General features: G+C 43.3%; 1 protein-coding gene and 1 long non-coding RNA gene across 10 annotated transcripts in view; one reads left to right on the forward strand and one right to left on the reverse strand.

Annotated features, from left to right (window-relative positions):
* The window catches only part of LOC147153612 (serine/threonine-protein kinase WNK2), a 44,882-nt gene extending 24,471 nt beyond the window's left edge, over nt 1-20,411 (forward strand). For 6 of the 9 annotated variants that reach the window (XM_086033231.1, XM_086033154.1, XM_086033164.1 and 3 more), the window contains 16 exons: nt 1,933-1,976; nt 2,189-2,348; nt 2,428-2,544; nt 2,736-2,903; nt 4,361-4,409; nt 5,588-5,686; nt 6,052-6,755; nt 8,063-8,105; nt 8,179-8,252; nt 8,632-9,233; nt 10,564-10,793; nt 10,878-11,102; nt 13,249-13,347; nt 17,075-17,119; nt 17,516-17,820; nt 18,421-20,411. In XM_086033231.1, the coding sequence (XP_085889357.1) occupies nt 1,933-1,976; nt 2,189-2,348; nt 2,428-2,544; nt 2,736-2,903; nt 4,361-4,409; nt 5,588-5,686; nt 6,052-6,755; nt 8,063-8,105; nt 8,179-8,252; nt 8,632-9,233; nt 10,564-10,793; nt 10,878-11,102; nt 13,249-13,347; nt 17,075-17,119; nt 17,516-17,820; nt 18,421-18,690 (3,234 nt within the window). In that variant the 3' untranslated portion in view covers nt 18,691-20,411. Of the gene's footprint in view, nt 1-1,932; nt 1,977-2,188; nt 2,349-2,427; nt 2,545-2,735; nt 2,904-4,360; nt 4,410-5,587; nt 5,687-6,051; nt 6,756-8,062; nt 8,106-8,178; nt 8,253-8,631; nt 9,234-10,563; nt 10,794-10,877; nt 11,103-13,248; nt 13,348-17,074; nt 17,120-17,515; nt 17,821-18,360 lie in introns of all 9 variants that reach the window. The other 3 variants (XM_086033203.1, XM_086033183.1, XM_086033193.1) reach the window with 3 other exon arrangements.
* LOC147153613 (uncharacterized) lies at nt 5,583-15,567 on the reverse strand. Its single transcript, XR_015087112.1, has 4 exons — nt 15,471-15,567; nt 7,614-7,798; nt 6,420-6,728; nt 5,583-6,345 (listed from the first exon to the last, which is right to left on the reverse strand). It is a non-coding gene; the product is annotated as an uncharacterized LOC147153613 (long non-coding RNA).
* Nucleotides 20,412-20,556: the final 145 nt, after the last annotated feature.

Genomic DNA, 20,556 nt, shown 5'->3' on the forward strand with positions numbered 1-20,556 from the left:
ATACAGGCACGCGATTGGCTGCATAATCCACGTGATTATTTGACACATCTCAAGAAATGCAGTGATGATTGGCTGCCTGGCGACATTTCTCCCGCGGAGCTATGTAAACAAAATCCATTATCTGCCAGTACATTATCTTCCGATTAAAATAAAAATAGATATGTCACCGCGACTTACCGTCGTCTGGCGGGGAGCAGTGTTTCCGTGATTGAGATTTCCACTTCGCCCGACTTCCACCCCTTGCCTCGGACAACACATCAGAGATAAGTTGCCCTCCAAATTTAACCATCTCATTAAGCATAAAATAAGAAACAAACAAGGTGATTATTTTATTTATTGTTACTTGGCTTTTTCTATACCTGTTGCCTTTATTCACAGTGTTTATGACTTGATAAGCAAAGAAATCACTGTTAGTAGACAGTATCACATTTCAAATGCTAAAAATAAGAAATATGATACTGTCAAATTGCTGACCAGACCGTGTACTGTGAACTTTCCAGCAATACAGTGAGGCTTACTGCAGTGTGAGATTTTACACAGTATTGCAATAAATATCATACCACCATGAACTTTTGATATTGATACAGCAGGTTTGTCTGATAAAAATATAATTTCGAAAAATGTATATTTTACACAAAGTGAGCAATACGGTGTGTGTGTGTGGAGGTCTTGTTTGAACGTGGCGATGGAACAAATTACATTCGACAATCAAGGTACCAAGTGTATGTCTATGCTGGCTCTTTGCGGCAACACAATCAAAATTGTGGCTCTTTGCCTTTGAGTGGTTGGCCACCCCTGTTTTATATGGTCAATGTCCAATGTATGGGTGAAGTGTAAGAGCTGCAAGACATGGGAATCCACCCGCAAGTGCCGTCAGCCACGTTCATCTGTCAACAGCAATGTGACAAGTGGCTGCCATCGTTGTGGAATTTTCTGAAAAACATGGAATGAGCACTTAAAATGCCCGTTTAAATCCTCCACAACAAATGAAGTCAGCAAAGAACAATGATGACTGACGTACATGAGCTATTCTACAGCTCTGCTCGCCAATAATATATCATTTCCGCTATCCGTTGGAAACATCACGGTCATTTTGGCACGTCGACTTGGAAAAGCTTTCGGGATATTGGCCCGTATAAGTTTATTGGTCGATATATTGAACTGAAACTTGTCAGCCAATTGGAGCAGAGCTTCCCCGGGTAGCAGATGAATGGAAAAGGGTACAGGAGATATGTTGAGAAATTATCAGATTAGACTGTTTAATTCTAATTTGAAGGCGTTTTTGGACCACACCTTCTATAGGCTTATCATACCAGCAAGGCCATTTCTCTCCCCACACAAAAAGACAAAAATGTCTCTGGAAACCCATCATCTGATTTACAAAATTAAAATACTGTCGGCGTTGTGGAGCTGAGCCTAGATGATGGTGCTGAAGGCATTGTTGAAATCCACAAATCCTGAGTATATGTTCCATCGCAGAGTGCAATGGAATGCTCAGTTCATAGAGTTTCCACTTGTACGTGAACTGTAAAAGTTCCACGAGTTGGTACGTGATGGTTTTGAGGCAGGACAGAGTCATCGTCGTCACCCAGTGATCCTCGTCTTTTTGGGGAGGATGATGAAAATCTTGAAGCTTGCTGCCACCTGGCACGTGTCCACATTTCAATGAGCACTGGAGGCAGTGGGTCAGCACCGTACATTTAGACAGGCACTGAATTTTGATACGTGAACAATGGACATCAAGTGCGACTACACAAGACATTTCTGGCCATTTACTCGTATAATAGATTTTTTAAAAGCCAGAAATGTCAGCTCATGTAGTTTTTGCTGAAACTCTGGAATTGAATTGAACACCACGCAGTTAACACACAGTCTTGATTGTATTCTGTGGGAGTTTATTTCTGCCTTTTCTGGATTTTCTCCTGTCTGTAGGATCAGGCTGTAGAAAAACACACTGGTGGACAAAGCTATGAGAGGTACCAACCAGTTTTCTTCTTCATCTGCCATATTTGCTCATCACAAGCCACTAATTAGCGATTTTGTTTTCTTCATACCTCCTTAATTGCAGATATCATGCCATTTTCTTCAATGAGAGACAATAAACCAAAGAGATGTTTGCCAGAAGTTGAGTACTGATGAAAAACTAATACCAACCAAATACTGGTCTTTGTTTTCTCCTTCAAACCAGTGTCAACTCTGATGCCACGTCAGGGAAGGAGATGAGTGACGGCTATGAGGGGACACATGGAGGTAAAGGCCAGGGTAGAATCCGCAAACACCACCGCAGGTCAACACGCACTCGGTCTCGCCAAGAGAAGATTAGCAGGCCAAAGCTCAGCATGCTAAACGTGAGTGGCCCAAAAACGTCTTCCAGTAGCCATGTGTCTTGTTCACAGTAACTGCAAATGCGCTTCCCTCGGATTGCAGGTATGCAACACGGGGGATAAGATGGTGGAGTGCCAACTGGAAACGCACAATCACAAAATGGTCACGTTTAAATTTGACCTGGACGGAGACGCGCCTGAAGAGATTGCAACTTACATGGTATGTGGGAGCACACTGCCACGTATGTACAGTAAGTTAGGGACGGGCGTCATCACCAAGTGGATGTCGTTCATGAGCTAGTATTCCCATTCACAATATGTTGTGTAGTCTGTTTATCTTGAAGCACTGGGAGCATAATGTGAAATTGGGAAGATCGGTGCAACCAAGCCATTTACCAACCATCCTCTCAGGTGGAGAATGATTTTATCCTACACTTAGAGAAGGAAGTGTTCATCGAGCAGCTCAAGGACATCGTAGACAAGGCTGAGGAGTTGTTGAGTGAAGACGCAGAAGCAGAGAGAAATTCCGGCCAGGCGAGCAGTCCCACGATTGAAGGAGCTGTCACGATGCAAGTGGAGGTGAGACGAGCCCTAACCCCGTAAGGTTCTATCTCACTGGCCTGCATGAGACAAGTTGGCCCCATGATGGCAACTCGAGTCTCGGGGACTTCTCCTCAAGTCTAGAGAGGTCGTGGGAAATTTAGTCAAGGGTTTTTTTTTTTTTTTCAAAGACCTTAAGGAGACTTTTTCAACTGTCTCCAGCAGGTCTTGGAGATGTTGCCAAGACCGATTCTGTCCGTGACTGCGGAGACATTTCTGCGAGGTCTCAGAGACCGAGGAGATGAATTGCGACATTTCCATGATGATGCTTGAGACACTAGACTGAGCCAGTGAGATAGGCCCCATATTAACACTTATGGTCCTGCTTTGCTTAGGCCCGGGATGCGCACAAATGTTTTTTTTTAACATCTGATACGCGGCTGTAAAAAAATGGCACGTGTTTTCATATGTGTCAGTATCACGAGGACATTCCTTTGATGTTTGCATCAGAAACATTCAGTCGTCATGAAAATGTAGCACAATAATGAAACACACAGGTCGAATGATTTGCAAAACATTTGTGCACATCCCAGTACCATGATCATTCTCGTAATGTTTCCTTTATTTCGTACGTACCATTTTTTTCATTGAATGTACAGTGTGTCTTTTAAGCATGTCCCACACACTGTTCTGCGTACTACAGTGTGTGTAATAAGTGTTTAAATCAAAGTCATTTTTTTGTCGTGGGCCACATCGTAGTTATGGTTGCCCTCGGAGGGTCATCATGACTGTGAACCCATATAAATGTATGATGGCCTTATATTATCACATATACACAACAAATTGATAGATAACTGCTTTTGAAATCAGAAGCCAGTAAATTGTTTGTTCAACAATTTTTCAATTCATTTTAAGGGAGGGTGGTAACAAAAAGTTTTGCAAGATCTCATATCCCAGTGTTTTTAAGATTTCTACAATTTACTCTTGGCATATACATGATGATATATTCCCTTGAGCACAGTGGCGATCAAATTTCTTATGAAATATGTTATTTTGGTGGTTCTTTTTCTAAGCCAGTAGTAAGACACCTGCTTCACCAAAACCCCGCCTCTCCCCATTGTGTCTTCCGCACCTCTAAGACTGGGCCATCCCACGAATAGCAAAAATCTGTGTATAATTGATGCCCATTATGAATGCATTGAAAAAAAAAAACATACACTTAATGTAATCTTGTGACAGTACACAGGCTGATCTGTGAGAGCCAAAGTACACCCAGACTGCCAGAAAATAAATAGTACAGTACACGTAGTAGTTGTAGTAGTAAGAAAGAAGCTGAAAAGGCCGTAGTAAAACGCCTTTGCTGGTCAATTTTGGTCGGAATGGAGATAATGGAGTTCAAAATCAGCCCAATTATCTTTGTGTGTATCGGCCGCTACAGGTTAAATGGGATGTGTCACGTGTACAATCTGTTTCTAGTAACCTGTTCTCCTATTTAGGGAATGAAGTCTTGTGTCCCCAGCACGCCACAGCGCTACCAACAAAACGGTGAGACATTTGCTTGTATGTACTCCACAAGAATGTACAGTAGTACCTCTACTTACGAAATTAATTGGTTCTGGAAGACATTTCTTAAGTAGAACATTTTGTAAGTAGGGACGTATTTTCCACGTAAATGCCTTAATCCGTTCCAAACCCCCCAATATTCAGACATTAATGTTTTATAAAGAATAAAAATGCATCAAAACATGTAACAAATACATGTTACAATTAGATTATTGCACAATAAATGAGAGTTGTGCATAATGTAAAAAACAAAGAATAGAGTAAAGAATAAAAATGACGGTCTTTTACCTTTTAATTGCTGTCCTCATCGCTTTTTGCCCTCTTTGGTTCATGTTCTCTGTCAGAAGTGTTTTTTGCCTGGCGTTTTGTAAAGAACTGATTTAATAACGTGGCGACTGTCGATACATTATGATCATATTCTTTAGTCCTTGTGCAAACCGAAACAAAGTTCATATTCATAAATGAATTTTTTTTCTGCTAATTCATCTTAATTTTCTTCTTCTTCTTGTACTTCTTTATCTTCTTCTATTGTCTTTTAGCAGTTGGCAAACAACTGCTTCTGTATTACTGCCACCTTCTGAAGTGGAGTGTGTGGGCCTGCAAAATACAGTGTCTCAACCTCCTAACCATACTCTTTCCAAAAATAAAAATAGAAATGTAAAACTTAACTCACAAGAACTTCTCTGTAAATCTGTCTCCGTAGTCAAAGCTACTTTATTACTTCTTGGCTCATTAATAGTCAGCCTGACTCGCTCATGATTCTCTCTTTGGTGCATTCCGCCACCTTCTGGACATATATAGTCAATGCAGTCTGGGTCGCGTTTCCGTCTCTCGTCAGTAAAACGGGCGTCAGTCAATGATGGACTGTGAGGTCCGTTGATAACCGTGACCAGGTTAGTGTAGATTACACAGATGGACGAAAATCCACTCACGTCTGTGTCTAGTCCATCTTATATTTAAGTTTCCCGTCTGTCGTCAGCAAAACGGGCGTCTGTGGACAGACTGACCGCTCTGTCGGTCAGACGAAATGCCCACCTCTGCATTTAATGATGGAAACATTTTGAAATCATTTATTTAGGTTTCATTGTTTTAGATAACAACAATCTGGCATTTGAGCAATGCATTATATAACGTCAATTCTTTCATTCTGTCCTTGGCAGTCCTTCACACTGGCAAGCGTTGGTTTATAATCTGCCCAGTTGCTGAGATACCGGTCCAAGACCAAGACAAGACTCCGTGTCACAGTTCAACTGACCGGGGTACGTATGTATGCCAGACGCGCGTGCTGCCCGCTGTTGAGGAGTCATCGGTCTTTCTGAACATCCGCCCATTTCTCTTTATTTGAGCTTTTCCTTTTTTATCATCTTTAGAAAAAAAAAAGTGATACATTTATGCTGTATTGTTGCACTAAGAGGCCCAATGCAGCCCTTTAGTGCTCTTCTTCTGTGGTAGGGGAACTTACATAAGAGAGCAATGATGCAGCAACGAAGGCAGCAGTGAATGATAATTTCATGACTGTACCTCACAGAGCTTGATGTGAAGAAATGACGTAATAGCGACTAAGAAAACGGACTTCATCCCTTTTTTTCATGGCCTCAGCTCTGTTTCCTTTGATATTTTTCAGAATGTGAAAAGTCTGGCTCACTGTCAGTCGAAGCTGTGCCGACAGCTCTTCCGTCTTTGTCTTCACGAGGCCCCTCGGTGCAACGTCAAGACCAAAACGCCGGCGTTTGCCATGTCCAGCAGCCGCAGTCCGCTGTTGGTCAAGAAAAAAACAGCGGAAAAGGAGTGGGCCTTCCCGTTGAAGACGCTTGCGTTTCAGCCGTGTCGATAGTAAGCGACATCCCGTGCTGTGCTTTCGTGCCGCCGGTCTCGTTGGATGTAAAGACTGTTGATGAGGTGGAGTTTGCCCCTTTGGCTGCGCAAAACAGTCATCCAATCAATCAAAAGGCAAGTCCTACTGGAGAGCTCCCCCTACAGCGTGCCGCTCACCCGTCGGTGGTCCTCCAGCAACCCTACCCGGCGCCCGCGCCGCCGGCAGCGTCAGTCGCCTCCCAACCTCAGAGTCCGGCACATCAGACCTCGGGTCCGTCGGGTCCCGGGGAGTCAGACGGCGAGGGGCCGCGCCGGCTGGAGTTTGCTGATCGCACCATAAAGACTTTGGATGAGAAGCTGAGGAATCTGCTTTACCAGGAACACGCTCCTTTGCAGCCTTCCGGCGCCGCGGCTGACCCGCAAACCGCCGCCACGGAAGCACTCGGCTCGATGTCCGTCACGGATGGTCGGAGCGGCGAGGCGCCGCTGCCCAAGAAACAGGAGGAGCTTTTGGTAAGCTCAAACACTCTTCGTGTGTGTGTGAGTTTGACTGATTCACTGAATCAACTTTAGAGCGTAATAGTATTACACTGATTTATTGACACGGGTCACTATGTAACCGATATAACAACTTTTTTTTTTTTTTGAACTATGCATAGATTCGTCCGTTCTGCTTCTTTGACTGGAATTATATTTTGGATATTATAACAATTTGTGTTTATGCAGAGAATATCCTAAGTACATCAATGTTCATATTTCATATATTGATACTGGCCGATTTATGAAATATCATCTTTTTTTAGCCCCCAATATTGTTACCGACCCCAAAAATCCCATATTGGTTGGGCGCTAATGACTATTGTGACCTTATGGGGAGAGTACATAACGGTGGTGTTTTTTGCAGGCATTTTAGATTTAGTCTTGGTCTTAGTCTTTTGGGCAAAAATACTTTTTAGTTTTAGCCACATTTTAGTCATTCTTATTCGTGTTTTAGTCTAGCTTTAGTCAACGAAAACTAAAAAAATTAAGTTTTTAGTCTAGGTCTAGTTGTAAAAGACTCAAAAAAGTTTTTGTCTAGTTTTAGACAATTTCAGTTAAAAATAGCTATAATAGCTACTGAACACCCAATTGATGGGCTAACCTAATGTCTTTCTTTAGAAAGAAAATATATATATATATATGACAAACACAGCGATGCATTTTTGAGGGCAAGCAAAAAAAATTATCTAATCTAAACAGTCTATAGAACAGTAGGCTGTATGTATATGCACAGTATGTATGTATATGCAGCAGCTGTTAAGCTAAAAATCTTAGCTGGGTATGTGCATTAGTATTTTGAACTTGTTGACTCAATGTTGGCATTAGACGTACATTCTGGCTTTGGGACCGGAGCCGCGTCGCATCAGTTCTCTGACTAGGCGTCGACCGAATGAGCTCGCCGGGCCGGCCCTGGCAGGATCACTGACCCCGCGAGGGGTGACTGCTGCCGCAGCTGTGGTGGGGAGGGCTCGGTGAATGTCTTGAGTCGCCGCCGCCGGGGCCTGCGCTTTTGCCGGCTGAAGCGAGCAGAGGGGCTGACTGAGAGGAGCAGCCAGTGGGGTTGGTAGCTGCCGTGCACTTGCAACGCAGCTTCGGTTGTCGGCGGCGGGCGGCATCGTCTCGTTATCGTCATGAAAACAAGGGGCGTTAACAAAATAATTTCGTCATCGTTGACGGAAACAACACTGGTACATACTGTATTATTTTACTGCTTTACGATCCTCTGCTCTGCTGGCGACTTAATTGTGTGCATGCGTGCTGTACTTCTCTTTTCCTCTTAGTCGCAGATTCCCGAAAGCCCAGATTGTGGTGGTGTTTTGGCAGGTAGGCAATGTTTCCCTATTTAATGTATTTACTATCTTTGCCTGACCGTTATTACAAGTTTCTTCTCATGTAGCTGCTGATGGGTATTCGAACAAAGGAGCCGTGACCATCGGTGCTGCTTCACACAACTCAAAAAGCAAATTTCAAGTAAGAGTGTATCCATCTTTATGTCAGTCGGGTCAGTTAAATGTTATTTAGTCATCTCGTAGTTGCCATTTTCTGTTTGATTAGCAATGTGATAAGATTTCCCAAAAATGATGCATCTGTGAAAATGCTGAATCTGGTTGGGACGGCCACTTCAACTTGTGGACATAGATAGTTCCTAATACGTCCACTCAAAATCCATTTATAGTGAGTCGGAATTAAGGCCTGGTACACACATAAAGACAGAAGGGCTGTTTTTGTCTCGATTTTGCCCCTTTCCAACCAAGGATATCAAACGCCCAACTACCTGATGTCTTCTAAGGATTGTCTGATAAGATTTTCTTTCTATCCAATGGAAACTTTGGAAATGTCTTTCTTTCAGATAACACCCACGGCACCAAATGTGGAAAAAAGCAAGAGTAGCCACAGCACGCCCTCTGATTGTTCTCAAGGGTCACACAGCGGGGATCATAGACTGGATAGAATAAAAAATGGCTGCGCGACTGCTGGCAGATCCTCGGCCGATCCTGAAAGTCCAGGCACAATCAGACCCCGTTGTAGTAACCGCTTCTCCGCCCCGCCCAACTTCTACCAGGCTACCCCCACGTCCAGCCCAGATGTCACGCCACAGCATTTGCCCCGAGCTGTAACCATCAGCGCTCCGAGCCACCGCCGCTCCCGCCACTCGGACTCCGCGGACGAGGACAGCGGCAGTGGCAAAACTCTTCCAGCAGGGCGCCCCCACGCCCGGGCTGAGCACGGCGGTAGCGAGCTCGTCAAGAGAGCGGTGGCCTTTCTGAAGCGCTCTGGTCGGAGTAAAAGTGAGCAGAGCTCTGATTCGCTAAGCCGACGTCCGTTGGAAATGAACGGACACGCTCCTTCGCCTTCTACAGGACATGCGCCGTCTTCCTACATCAGTAGTGACAATGACTCCGAATTTGAGGATGCAGACATGAAGAAAGAACTTCAGAAGCTGAGAGAAAAGTAAATTCATTCATACACACACACACACACATACACACATAACGCACAAGTGTGTCTGCCAAGTAGCGCAACAGCTACTACTGGTCTCCGAGAGTAGATGAGGATTTTTTTTGTAACTACAGTAACTGCTGCATAATTTGGATCAGAATTTTTGGGGGATGTCCCAAACAATCAAAATCCAATTTCTTTCTTTTTTTTTTTATGCATAACAGGTCAAAATTAGTATGTGACTTGGTTTAAGTTTAACATCTATATGGTTTGTCGTTCGTATGCAATAGCCTTTTAAAGGAAAAGGCCTGCAAAACTGCGGAATTGAATATAGTGTCGTGACATCAATTCTTCACTCATCAATCAAGTACCTGTCCACCCGGCGGCTGCTACACGCCCACTCCACTTGGGGAAAAAGTCTGACGGCAACAATGCGCCTGCATCATTTGCAAAGCTAAAACTTGGATCAGCTGTTAACTTCAAAGGAGTTTAGCAAAAAAATGCTTAAATTACTTTGTGGAAAAACTCTCAGGGTGCCCTTTGGGTGGTCGCAAAGTTGCCGGGCGTCACCATGGAGGGGGACTTGGAAAAATTGAATTAAGGAGAACAGCTACCCAGTTGGAGCAAAGCTTATTTACATATTCAATATGTTTGAATATTAATGGAAAAAAAACAATCGTTAAAAAGGACAGGCGTTTAAGAGCAAGGGAAATAGCTTGAAAAGTGGCTTCATGGTCATTTCCAACCCAAACATTATCTTGCAAAGCCGACAAAAGGACATCAGAGATCGACTTTAGATATGAGAAAAAACACTCAATTTGCAAGAATCAATCAATAAATAATACAAACACATTGCAGCAAAATTACAAAAAGCATCAAACTTAGCTAAGGCTGGCACTGAACTTCAGCTCATTTTGTTGGACACACTGCATCAAATCCTTTCATAAGCCTCCATCTCCCATAAAAGTAGTTAATCCACCCGTTTTTAGCTAGCTAAGGGGGCATAAAATGACATCACAACTGCTCAGGGCTCAGGTAACGACCAATCACGGCTGACCCGTTTTCTGAAGCTGAGCCGTGATTGGTCATTGCCTGAGCCCTGAGCAGTTGCGATGTCATTTTCAGTCGACAGAAATTACAAAATGGCCGCCCCCTGAGATGGCTAAAAAGGGGTGGGTTTTGATGCTTAACTCATATTGCACAAACGCATTATTAATCAGAATGCCATGTTTCAACTCGTGGGCTTGCTGGGAACATATTCTTGAAAAAAAAATGTTTGGGTTGATTTCCTGTTTAAGGAAATGTGCATAATATCACAGTGCTTTTTTACAATTTTGGCTAGACACATGAAGGAGATATCGGAACTGCAGGCATTCCAGAGAAGTGAAATTGAGCGTCTGTACCAAGAGGTGGGGAAATCCCTGCCCCCCAACGTGGGCCTGCTTCATGCAGCGCCTCCCTGTGGCCGTCGACGGAGGGCTAGCAAACACAAAGTCAAGGCTGGAAAATTGCTCAACCCGATGGTGCAGCAGCTCAAAAGCAATCTCAGCACCACCGCAGCAGAGAGAAAAGGTGTGTGGATTTTGCAGAGGGTCAGCGGGTCGATGTGATGATTCAACATCGGAATGTTTTCTTTTGTTTTCTCATCCCGCCAAGGGGAAAGTTCTGGCAGTTCGTCTGGATCCCCCGCTAAAAGCTCAGCGCTGTCGGACTGCTCCGCTCGCTTTAGCGGCAGCTCTGGCTCCAGCAACCAGAGTAGTGCAACCCCGGAGCAGGTCCACACCCAACAACCGTGTTCCTTGAAAGGCTCTATCTCCTCTGACAACATCTATGCTGGCCAACACGCCGACGGGACGACAAACTTCACGTGCCAAGATACACGTAGGACAACACACACTTTCGAGAGAGGGGGGGGGGGAGTGGGCTTGTTCGGCCGATTCAATATGGAGAATCGGGTCTGGCTGTCAGGACAAATGATCACTGCGATTGGCTGTTAGCTAAATTGATGTCATTGGAAAAGGTAGGTTTTGTCTCGCACAAATCCTTTTTATCCCATTCGGAATATTCAGACCCGATCAAGTACATTCTGATCAAGATTTTTTTTCCCGAACGAGAGGGGTGGTTGGTCATTTTTAAACACTTTGGGAAATGAAGAAAAAACAAAACAAGTTTGACTAGTTTGAATCTTCCGTGACCTGGACGACTTACAAGCTCCACTGACATTAAGTAAAAAATACTAGTCTTACAAAGCACATTGCTGTTTTTCAGAGGTGGGCATTTTAATAAAATTTGCCGGTATGTTTATCACCATCTGTCCGCAGCCTGGGTACCCTTCCGCCATCCGTCTATCCGCCTTTTTGTCAAGCCGGATCAAATAGTAATCGTCTATCGGTTGGTCCATCTATGATTTTAAACATGCTTTCATTAGCGCCTCCGTCGACCACCCCCCACCCCCAAAAAAAAAAATTAAAACGTCGTAGTCGACCAGATTGTGCACTGTTGCGGAGAGCTGGTACTTTATGGGAAGTTCGGGGGAGTTCCCTGGAGTACCTCATCCACACAAGAGTGTGACTGGACACAGTAGTACAAAACAGTCTGGTTTTACATTTTTCCTCGTCAGGACGTCGGAGTAGGGCCAAACGCCAAGCAAAAAAGAAAGAAAATGATGTAAATGACTTACCTCTTCGATGCAGGCAATGGCTGGCAATTGATGGTAGGACCATATGGAGCCCAACTAAATGTTTATTACTACATGAAGGTGAAAGGCTTCACCTTGTTGCCATGAAATTGGTCTTTCAAACTCTTTTATCCCTTTGAGTTTTTGGCTTTGGGAAACAAATAAAGAATACATCCTTCTTATGTGGACGGTCATAGTGCCTGGAGTCGTTTCTGCAAGTTCCATAGCAGCAGTGTTTACTCGTCATGTTATTTTCTGAGATAAACTGGCAGAAAACAAGCAGTAATAAAAGGAGTCGTCTGCGAGAGTGCTTCTGCGTTGACTTCCGGTTCACGATGTGACATCACGCGGTCTAACAATAGCACTCGCGATGCACACTATTAGGACCGTTTAGCTGACCAAAAACATGTCTGATGTAAAATACACAAATCAAGCAGAACATTTACCCGCATCAAACGAAACAATAATCATGTGTCAGGTTATAGACGATTACATAGACGGGCAAAAATCCACCTCCTCTTATGCTTATTCCATCTTTTTTTTTTTAAGTTTCCGGTTTATCGCCTGCAAAATGGGCCTCCATCACAGGCGGATAGACGGACCGGTCCGTCGGCTAGGTGAAATGCCCAGCTCTGTTCTTTTTTATTGATACTGTATTCTGACTTTAGGTTAGGGCTGGGCGATATGGCTGAAAAGTATATTACGATATACGTAGTTCATATTGGTCGATATCGATATATATTGATTGTTTTTCTTTCTTTCTTTGTTTCTTTTTTTACTATTGAAAATCAGGACCCGGAGAAAATATGGCTGAAAATGTTTCACTATACACATATTTCCTAGCCGTCATTATCGAACATTAATGATTTTTTTAAACCAATGTAACATGAGAATGCTTAGTCGGACTATTTTTTTTTTTTTTAGTTTTCCGTTCATCGTTTATCGCCTACAAAACGGGCATCCGTTAGAGGCGGATAGACGGACCGGTCCGTCCCACAGGCGGAATGCCCAGCTCTGATTAGATCGAGCACAGTTTCTATAGATATTGAATTATTGCCCAGCCCTACTGTAAGTTAAAAATGACTCTAGCAAATTATGCTATTAGGCTGATGATATTTAATATATAAGAACAATGAGCAAAGCAAATGTCCTGGTGTAGCTTGTAGACAGTCACAAATGCTGACATCCCTTTGACTCGTTGTGGCCGTTGTTCCCATTCGTCACTTTTGTTAACGTCATTTGCTGCAAGTGCTTTTGTGATTGTGGGGTTTCTCATCTCTATCTTTGTTCCCTTTTTCAAACTGTCTCTTTTGTTTCTTCTCTTCTTTCCTCTTATATTCATTTTTACAGGCTGGACGGTTTACCACCAAACGTCAGAGAGAGTCACCTTTAAATCTAGTAGCAAACCACGCACTAGATTCCTCAGTGGACCCGTGTCTCTGTCCATCTGTTTGTATTTGTTCCTTCCTATTTTCCCACTCTTTCATTCCCACAATCTTTGATTTTAAGCTGCCACACTGCCGGCCAACGCTCCTTTAACACAATCATGACTTTGGGACGCCACCTTCATTGCACTCATCTGACATTTCTCAACCATCCCCAAAGTCTGCACAGCCAGTTTATGTCGGCCTTTCCACCACATAAGTAATGGAAGGAAATGTTTTTTGAAAAAAACTTTCAAATTATTGTGAAGAGATCACACAAGCTAATGCTCCCACAATGTGAAGCCTGTGCTGCTGAAAAATGTTTTGCTTTCATTTTCCCGTGGTCGCCACTTTGTGCATTTAGTTTTCAACCATCGTGGAAATGAAATGACTTAAAACGAGTGACATCCCACTCTTAAAGGGAGCTGATGACATTAACGAGACTGTCTTGCTCTTAACATGTCAACGCATCAGTCTATAAGGACAAAAAGCAGGCCTGTCCCAAAATGTTCCTTTTAATATTACAAAATAGAGACGGGTGTGCATACTAAACAACAAATTGCAGCCCCATCTTAAATTACACACGAATGCAGAGAAAGAATGTTGGTGAGCCACAAGGGCAAAGAAATGAAGTGATGGCGAATCAGTATTTATTACTGTTGTGAGCGTTACCCTAAAATGCACTATGACCTTTACTGGTGAAGTTTGACAATCTATAAACTTTCTGAATGTACATGTCCAACTGCTCATTGTTTCAGTACTTTTTGCAAGTGGCTATTTGACAACACTTATCAATTAAGAACGTCCACTTGTATGCCTTTCTGTGACTCATCCGGGTCTTTCTGTTGCAACCTGCTGTTGACACTCTAAGGTAGTGGGCAATTCCTGTTTGACCAAGGTTCAATTGTTGGACGTGATCTTGGTCTCTAGATGTCAAAACGTGGACAACATGATGAAAAGCACATTTCAATTTCAACCAAGAAATGTATTGAGCCATTCATGCATGGTCAGTTCGAGAACAGAAGGTCTCTCAAAAAGTACTGAAACATCGAACAATTGCACATGTGCATTCAAAAGCTCAAATTAAGTCGACCTGTCCAGTAGGGCTGAACGATTTATCATTTTGGGACCGAAATCGCGATTTCAGACAACGAGATTTCAAGATCACCAAACCTGCCTTTTTTCCAAAGGGCTGTTATCCCCCACGCTCATCAATCAGCGGCATGCCACTGTGGACCGGTCGCACTAATCAGTGCCCGAGAGGGGCTGGCGTAAAAAGAAAAAAAACTTTGCATCCACATCACGCTCCCGCTCTCACCCATACTCCCGAAAGTCATGTATTTCGCGGCTGCATGGCAGTGCTATCTGCTAAAATACCTTGTTTGTTGCGCAGCAGCGTGGACTTTATTTATATCTTACGTAAGTCTGTGCGCAACAGCAGCAAGGAGCTGCGTGATGCTGACCCTTTCCTTCGCGGTGACAAATAAACTACCCTACTAAAAAGTAGCGCTTTCACCAAGGAGGCGAACGAGCAGTCGCTAAGAATGCTAATTCCAGAGTCGGGAAAGACCCAAAATACTTTTAAGTGCTTAGGTGTACAGTAGACGTTTCACAGGAGTCTGGCTAGAACCGTGTTTTGTCTGGAGACTCAGCAGCTATCAACAGAAAACGTGTATTACAATTGATACGTCTCTAGACATAAAATAAGACGACGGCTACATTAGCAATTTGGCACACACTCGAATACTGGTGTTCTGCCAAATTGTCCTACCCTGTCGAAACTTCCTACCAAAGGCTGATTTGACAGCCTGCTCTGCCAAAATGTCTTACCCTTTGCAAAACATCTTACCGTAGGCTAATTTGACAGCCAAAATACTAGCGTGTGCTTTCAGCTTGTTTTGTTTAGATGCAGACTGGTAAGTAGAATTAAAAAAAAATCCCTTAATAAAATACTTACACAGAGGTGAAAGCAGGTAGTGCGTCCTGACAATTGAATGTAGTATACATACACTGCGTGATTAATGCGGTCACTATGCTCAAAACCTACGTTTCTTAAAAGCTATGTCAGAAATCACACGCTAAAAGTATTTTTGAGGCAATGAAAAAGTCAAACAAGACTCAATAAAAATGAAAATAATAAGTACTCACCGCTTTTAACCTTATGTACGACAGGTAGGACAAAAAATGATAAAAGTCCCACGAAAACGCTTATTGCGGTTTTGCGCATGCGCATTGGTAGGAAGGAATTTCAGAACAGACGCTAATGGGTGACGGTAACAGGTGAAAGTATAAATACAAAAATGTTTTTGCTTATATTTGTACTATTTTATACCACAGAGCACTGAGTTTGAGATCTACACAGTAATAGGTCTCAAAATTATTTTTATTTAATTCAGCTATGCAAAGCTTTTTTTTTTTATTTGTTAACCCGAGCAGCATGTTTACATGAAAATGCACATTTTGAATGAAAAGAATGAATATGACTCTTTCTGACCCTTTTTAACAGGAAATATTTACCTTTTCACATTTAAATAACCCAGAATCAGAATCAGAAATATTCCCATTATGATTTTTACACTTTTACACTCACGATTATTGTCAGTACCAAAATATTCAATCAATACCATGATATGAATTTCAGGCCATATTGCTAAACCCTCAATCTCTGTTTGAAGCAGTTAAATGTCAAGCAAAATATGGGAAAATATTTACATATAATCTTACATTTATGTACAAAGAACATGAACATTAGTACAACACTTTAAACATTTTTGGTTAAAAAAGTATTTCTGTAAACATTTATACACAATGACAGATAATTGCATATTTATACATGATGGCAAGTCTTGCCATACTTGAACCCTATTAAAAACTTTGAAAAAGAACGACCTCCCTCACAAACCCTCTTAGTCTACTTGCATCATTAAAGTAATAGTTTTAATGTATTTGACGGTATGATGTCATTTTCATAACAATGACCATTTTTTCATAAAATCGTTCAACCCTACTGTCCAGGTTATTTTGCATTTGAACTTCATCCTGAAATCTCACCAAAAAGTAGAATATTCTCCCAAACATTTTGTGAGGAGTGTGTAAAATTTGCCGTTTGAAGGCACTTTGCCGTAGCCAGTCATCATGTGAACACTAACGCAAAGCTCAGCCTTCCTCCCCTTTGTTGTACGAGAAGAGAGAGCACCCTCTCACGTTTGGACGAAGGAGACGTTGCATGATGCAGGCGGTTTCGGCGGCGCCAGGCGATGCCGCCAAACGGGCACGGTGGGACTCTGCTGCGCCAAACCAAGGGCTGTATCATCACTGTTGCTTTATTTTCTTTTCTTTTTTTTTTTTCCATTTTATTGAAGTGCATGTTTTTGACCTTGAGCCCCAAGTCGTATTTGTGTTGTCTTTGGGTCGGTTGAGCAGGCGTTGCGTCCTCACCCCAGCGAAAGGTTGTTTGCAATCCAGTCCATCCATCCAGTCTTCCTCTCTGAGAGAACACACACTCGTTCACGCCATTCTTCCGAGCACAAATTGTCCACCACTTCCTTCCCTCTTAGCTCATCAGTTTCTGTACTGACGACTGTATTGAATCTAGATGACAGTCAGTGAATTACAGCATTACAAGAACAAGCTAAGGCTCGATTTGAAGCACCTCTTTTCTTTCTGTCCCCTCCCCATTTGCTAGCTGAATGTGCAGATTGCTGATGTCTTGGGCCTAATGTTTTGTCTTATGCTGTTTTACCTCTTTATAGGGTCCACACTGAAACGACTATGTCTAGGCAAAGAGCGCAGTAGTAGTAACTATCTCATTTACTTGCTTACAGTCTCCCCCCCCCCAAAATCTTTTCGTCCTTCGTTCTCGTGTTGTGTGTGCACGTCTTGCTTTGATTTTTTTTTCACCTCTTAAAAATGTGATTGTAGTTGGTGCTCCTGAGACTGTTCATTTGACGCACTCTTTTGTTCTGCATGATAGTCTTCCAAATTTTTTTTGTCATTGCTTGCATATTGTAGCAGACATTTTAGAGATGTGTACTCATTTGTGACCGTCCTATTCTAATCGTTTGGCTGCTGTGCTGGTAAAGGCGTCACTGTAAATTGGTGACAAAGAGTGTAGTGTGCCATACATCAGCCAGATGATTGATGTTTCGTCTTTTGTAGCAGGAATTTGCATCAGACCTTTGTGTCTTTCTCAGGGTCTTCTTTCCGCACCGCCGCAGCAGCCGCAGCAGCTCCGACGCAGCCGTCCCTTGGCTCAGCCGGACCCTCGCCGCCGTCTCCTCGGCCAATCGCTCGGCTCGCTCGGGTCCAGACCAACAACAGCAACAATAAGAAAAGATTGTTTACCGAGGACCTGCACAAGTTGGTGGACGACTGGGCAAAGGAGGCAGCGGCGGCGGCCCATCAGGCCCCGCCCTCCTTGAACCAAATCAAACAACAGAGGCGCTTGCACGACCTGGAAGGCAAAGTCGAGTCACCGCCGGCAGCAGCCACGCACCAGGTACTTGGGAATCCACGTGTGTCATTTAAAGTCCCTGTAAAGTGTAAATCGAAATGGCTTGTAAATTTGACACATAGCAGAGAAGAGTGTTGTTAACAAGCCTGCCGAATTCTAATTTATAAAAAATAATGGGCAAGTATATGAAATCAGGTGAAAAATGGTGAATAATCATGACGCGCGGAAAACACGCCGTGCTCAACTCTTACTTGTCAATCAAATATGTTTGCACGTCTAGCGTATACCTATATGGCAATGTATCCTTCACGACTCCGTTGACTGGAATACATTGGGCTCACAATATATACGCAGGGGAAATAGGACTGGGCCATCCTGCGAATAGCCAAAATCCACATATTGACAACTATTGTAAATGCACTGAAGATTTTTTTAACCCCAAATTCTTGAAAAAAAAACAAATAAGTGTTTTCTTCTTCAAAAAAATGGGGGTTGGCTACCCCGCAGGAAACACTGCCCCCCTCTCCAGCTACCTGCAAATATGTGTCATGTATTTATAAACAAATCACTGAAATCCCTTTTCAGGTCCTTTAATAAGGTGAAGTGAGATGAAGGTTCACAGGGTCCAACTGTGCTCCATTCCAGATGAAATGCCACGCTGGCTCCAGCGGGTTGCCTCCGCGCCTCCCCCCGACCGCCGGGGGGACGTGGCCAAATACGACAAGTGGTCAAGGTTTCGACTCGCCTCTGGCGCTCCCCCCTGGGTACCTTTTGCCCGTGGGACGCTACAGTGGGATGGTGGCTCCCGCGCCTCTTTATGCCCAGCAGTGGCCCTTTTCCGGCGTGGCCAAACCTGGAATCCAAGCCCACAAGCCCGACAACGGCCCCTGCCCAAACTCCGCCAGGACTACCTAACCCGGAGGCTGCAGTACGTTGTCGGCGTGTTCGGATTGTCTCCCCACAACCGCTTGGACAAACCCATTTTGCGCGAGTGTGCATGTCGCGTGTTATGTATGAAGACTTCGTGCTTCTTGTCAAATGTGCTCATGTATCCTTGTCTGCGCACTTTCCATTTCATTTGGGCACATGGGTACACTTTAAACATCCATCCATTATCTATACCGCTATCCTCAACACTACATTGGAATTCAAATACCAGTGGCTTCAGTTTCAGAAAAAAAAACTGCATTAATGTTGATGGAATGTAGTGCCTTGAACCTTCCACTTGTTCGTCTCTCATTGATTTGATTTAACAGCTCACTTGAGTCATCTTCTTCAATGCAGCAGACCTTTTTTTTTTTTTTTTTTCTTTTTGCTTCTGAATGCCATTGCAGCACTGCACTATTAACACAGCAAATGCTCTTCTTCAAATAATCAAAGAGCCGTCCTCTCCTGTGACAGTCTGCCATAGTGATGAAATGCACTATTGCCTTGCAAAGGAAAAATGAATGAGGAGGGAAAGAAGTAGGAGGCCTCCAGCAGAAGCAAGGCTCTCTTTCAGGTCAAATGGTTCTTGTTTTTCTTGTTGTCTCGTTTCCACAGACAGCATAAGCAGCAGCACAAGATTTGCTATTGGAATATTGAGAGGAACGACCGCATCCAGAGCCATAAACGATGTCCGCGGGTCTCTGGTAGGAATGTAGCAGTTGGCATGCGAAGGCTTTCAAGTGCAATTGAATCCTTCCGCAAAGCTTTGATTGTGGCATTGCCACGAGCCTTATCTGATCTAATCTATTGTGACGTGTACAGCAGGAGCAAGCGCAAAGGTTGGAACAAAGTCAACGAGAAGGCAAACGTAAACCTGACACCATGTACGTTTGGGACCAGTTTGGAATGTCACTGGAAATTTGGATCTTTTTTATGCTACTGTCGTGTGAGCCTGTTATTGACATGATCAGATAGTACCAAAAAGAAAAGTCCTGAAACTGAGCAGTATTACGGCCTTTTTGTGTTGCGTCAAGCATTTTTAACGTTCCCGTCACTTATTGCAAACTAGATGTGGGAGAATTGCACAACATAGAGACTCCCATTCATGCGCTTTATGTTTCATGTATGCAGCGTCTGTAACTCTAATATTCTTACAAATCACCAAAAAGCACGGACGTTTTCTTCTCCACAAAAATTCTCCACAAGACATGACTGAAAGTTATCAGGGCCCGGATCCTTCTAAGCTGTGAATTGTACAGATCAGTTGTAGTGTAAACTGTATATTTTGTTAAACTGTGTGTGCGTTGTGGAGAGGTTGCTTGGATGTACAGTATCAATTCGCTTTGAATTGGACTTTTCTAGTAATTTATGCAGAATCCTCTTCTGTGGGGAAATATGGTACTTCCAGTTGTAAGAGATTTCTGTTCTCTGGCATTTCTGGGCTCTTTTGCTTTGTATTTTTTTTTTTTTGTTCTGAGCAGAATAAGGTGACTTGGTGAATTAGACAAATTCAGGTGGTGGCTGGCGTTTCCCCTCCCTGCATGTCTGTGGCCAACAAACGTTCCCTCGCGGCTAAAATGCTACCATTGAGGAGGGAAAAAAACTACTTCGGTCGGATGGATTACTTGGACATGCCACAATGCGTCACTCATCCTACCTGCTGCACTGTTTGACCGTGTTGCGAGACAAATAAATATTTTCAGTCTTGATGGTCACGTTTGATTGTTTTGATTTCAAATGAAGCCCTCAAACATACGTCTCTTTTATTTGTGTAAGACAGATTCTCAAAGTGTGGTATGCAGACTAAAGAAATACCGGCCAAGTACAGTTCAGGTGTCTTTAACTATTAAGTTC

The sequence above is a fragment of the Filicampus tigris genome, chromosome 1, assembly GCF_054856515.1.
Source record: "Filicampus tigris isolate MCC_2025a chromosome 1, RoL_Ftig_1.0, whole genome shotgun sequence".
Classification (NCBI taxonomy): domain Eukaryota; kingdom Metazoa; phylum Chordata; class Actinopteri; order Syngnathiformes; family Syngnathidae; genus Filicampus; species Filicampus tigris.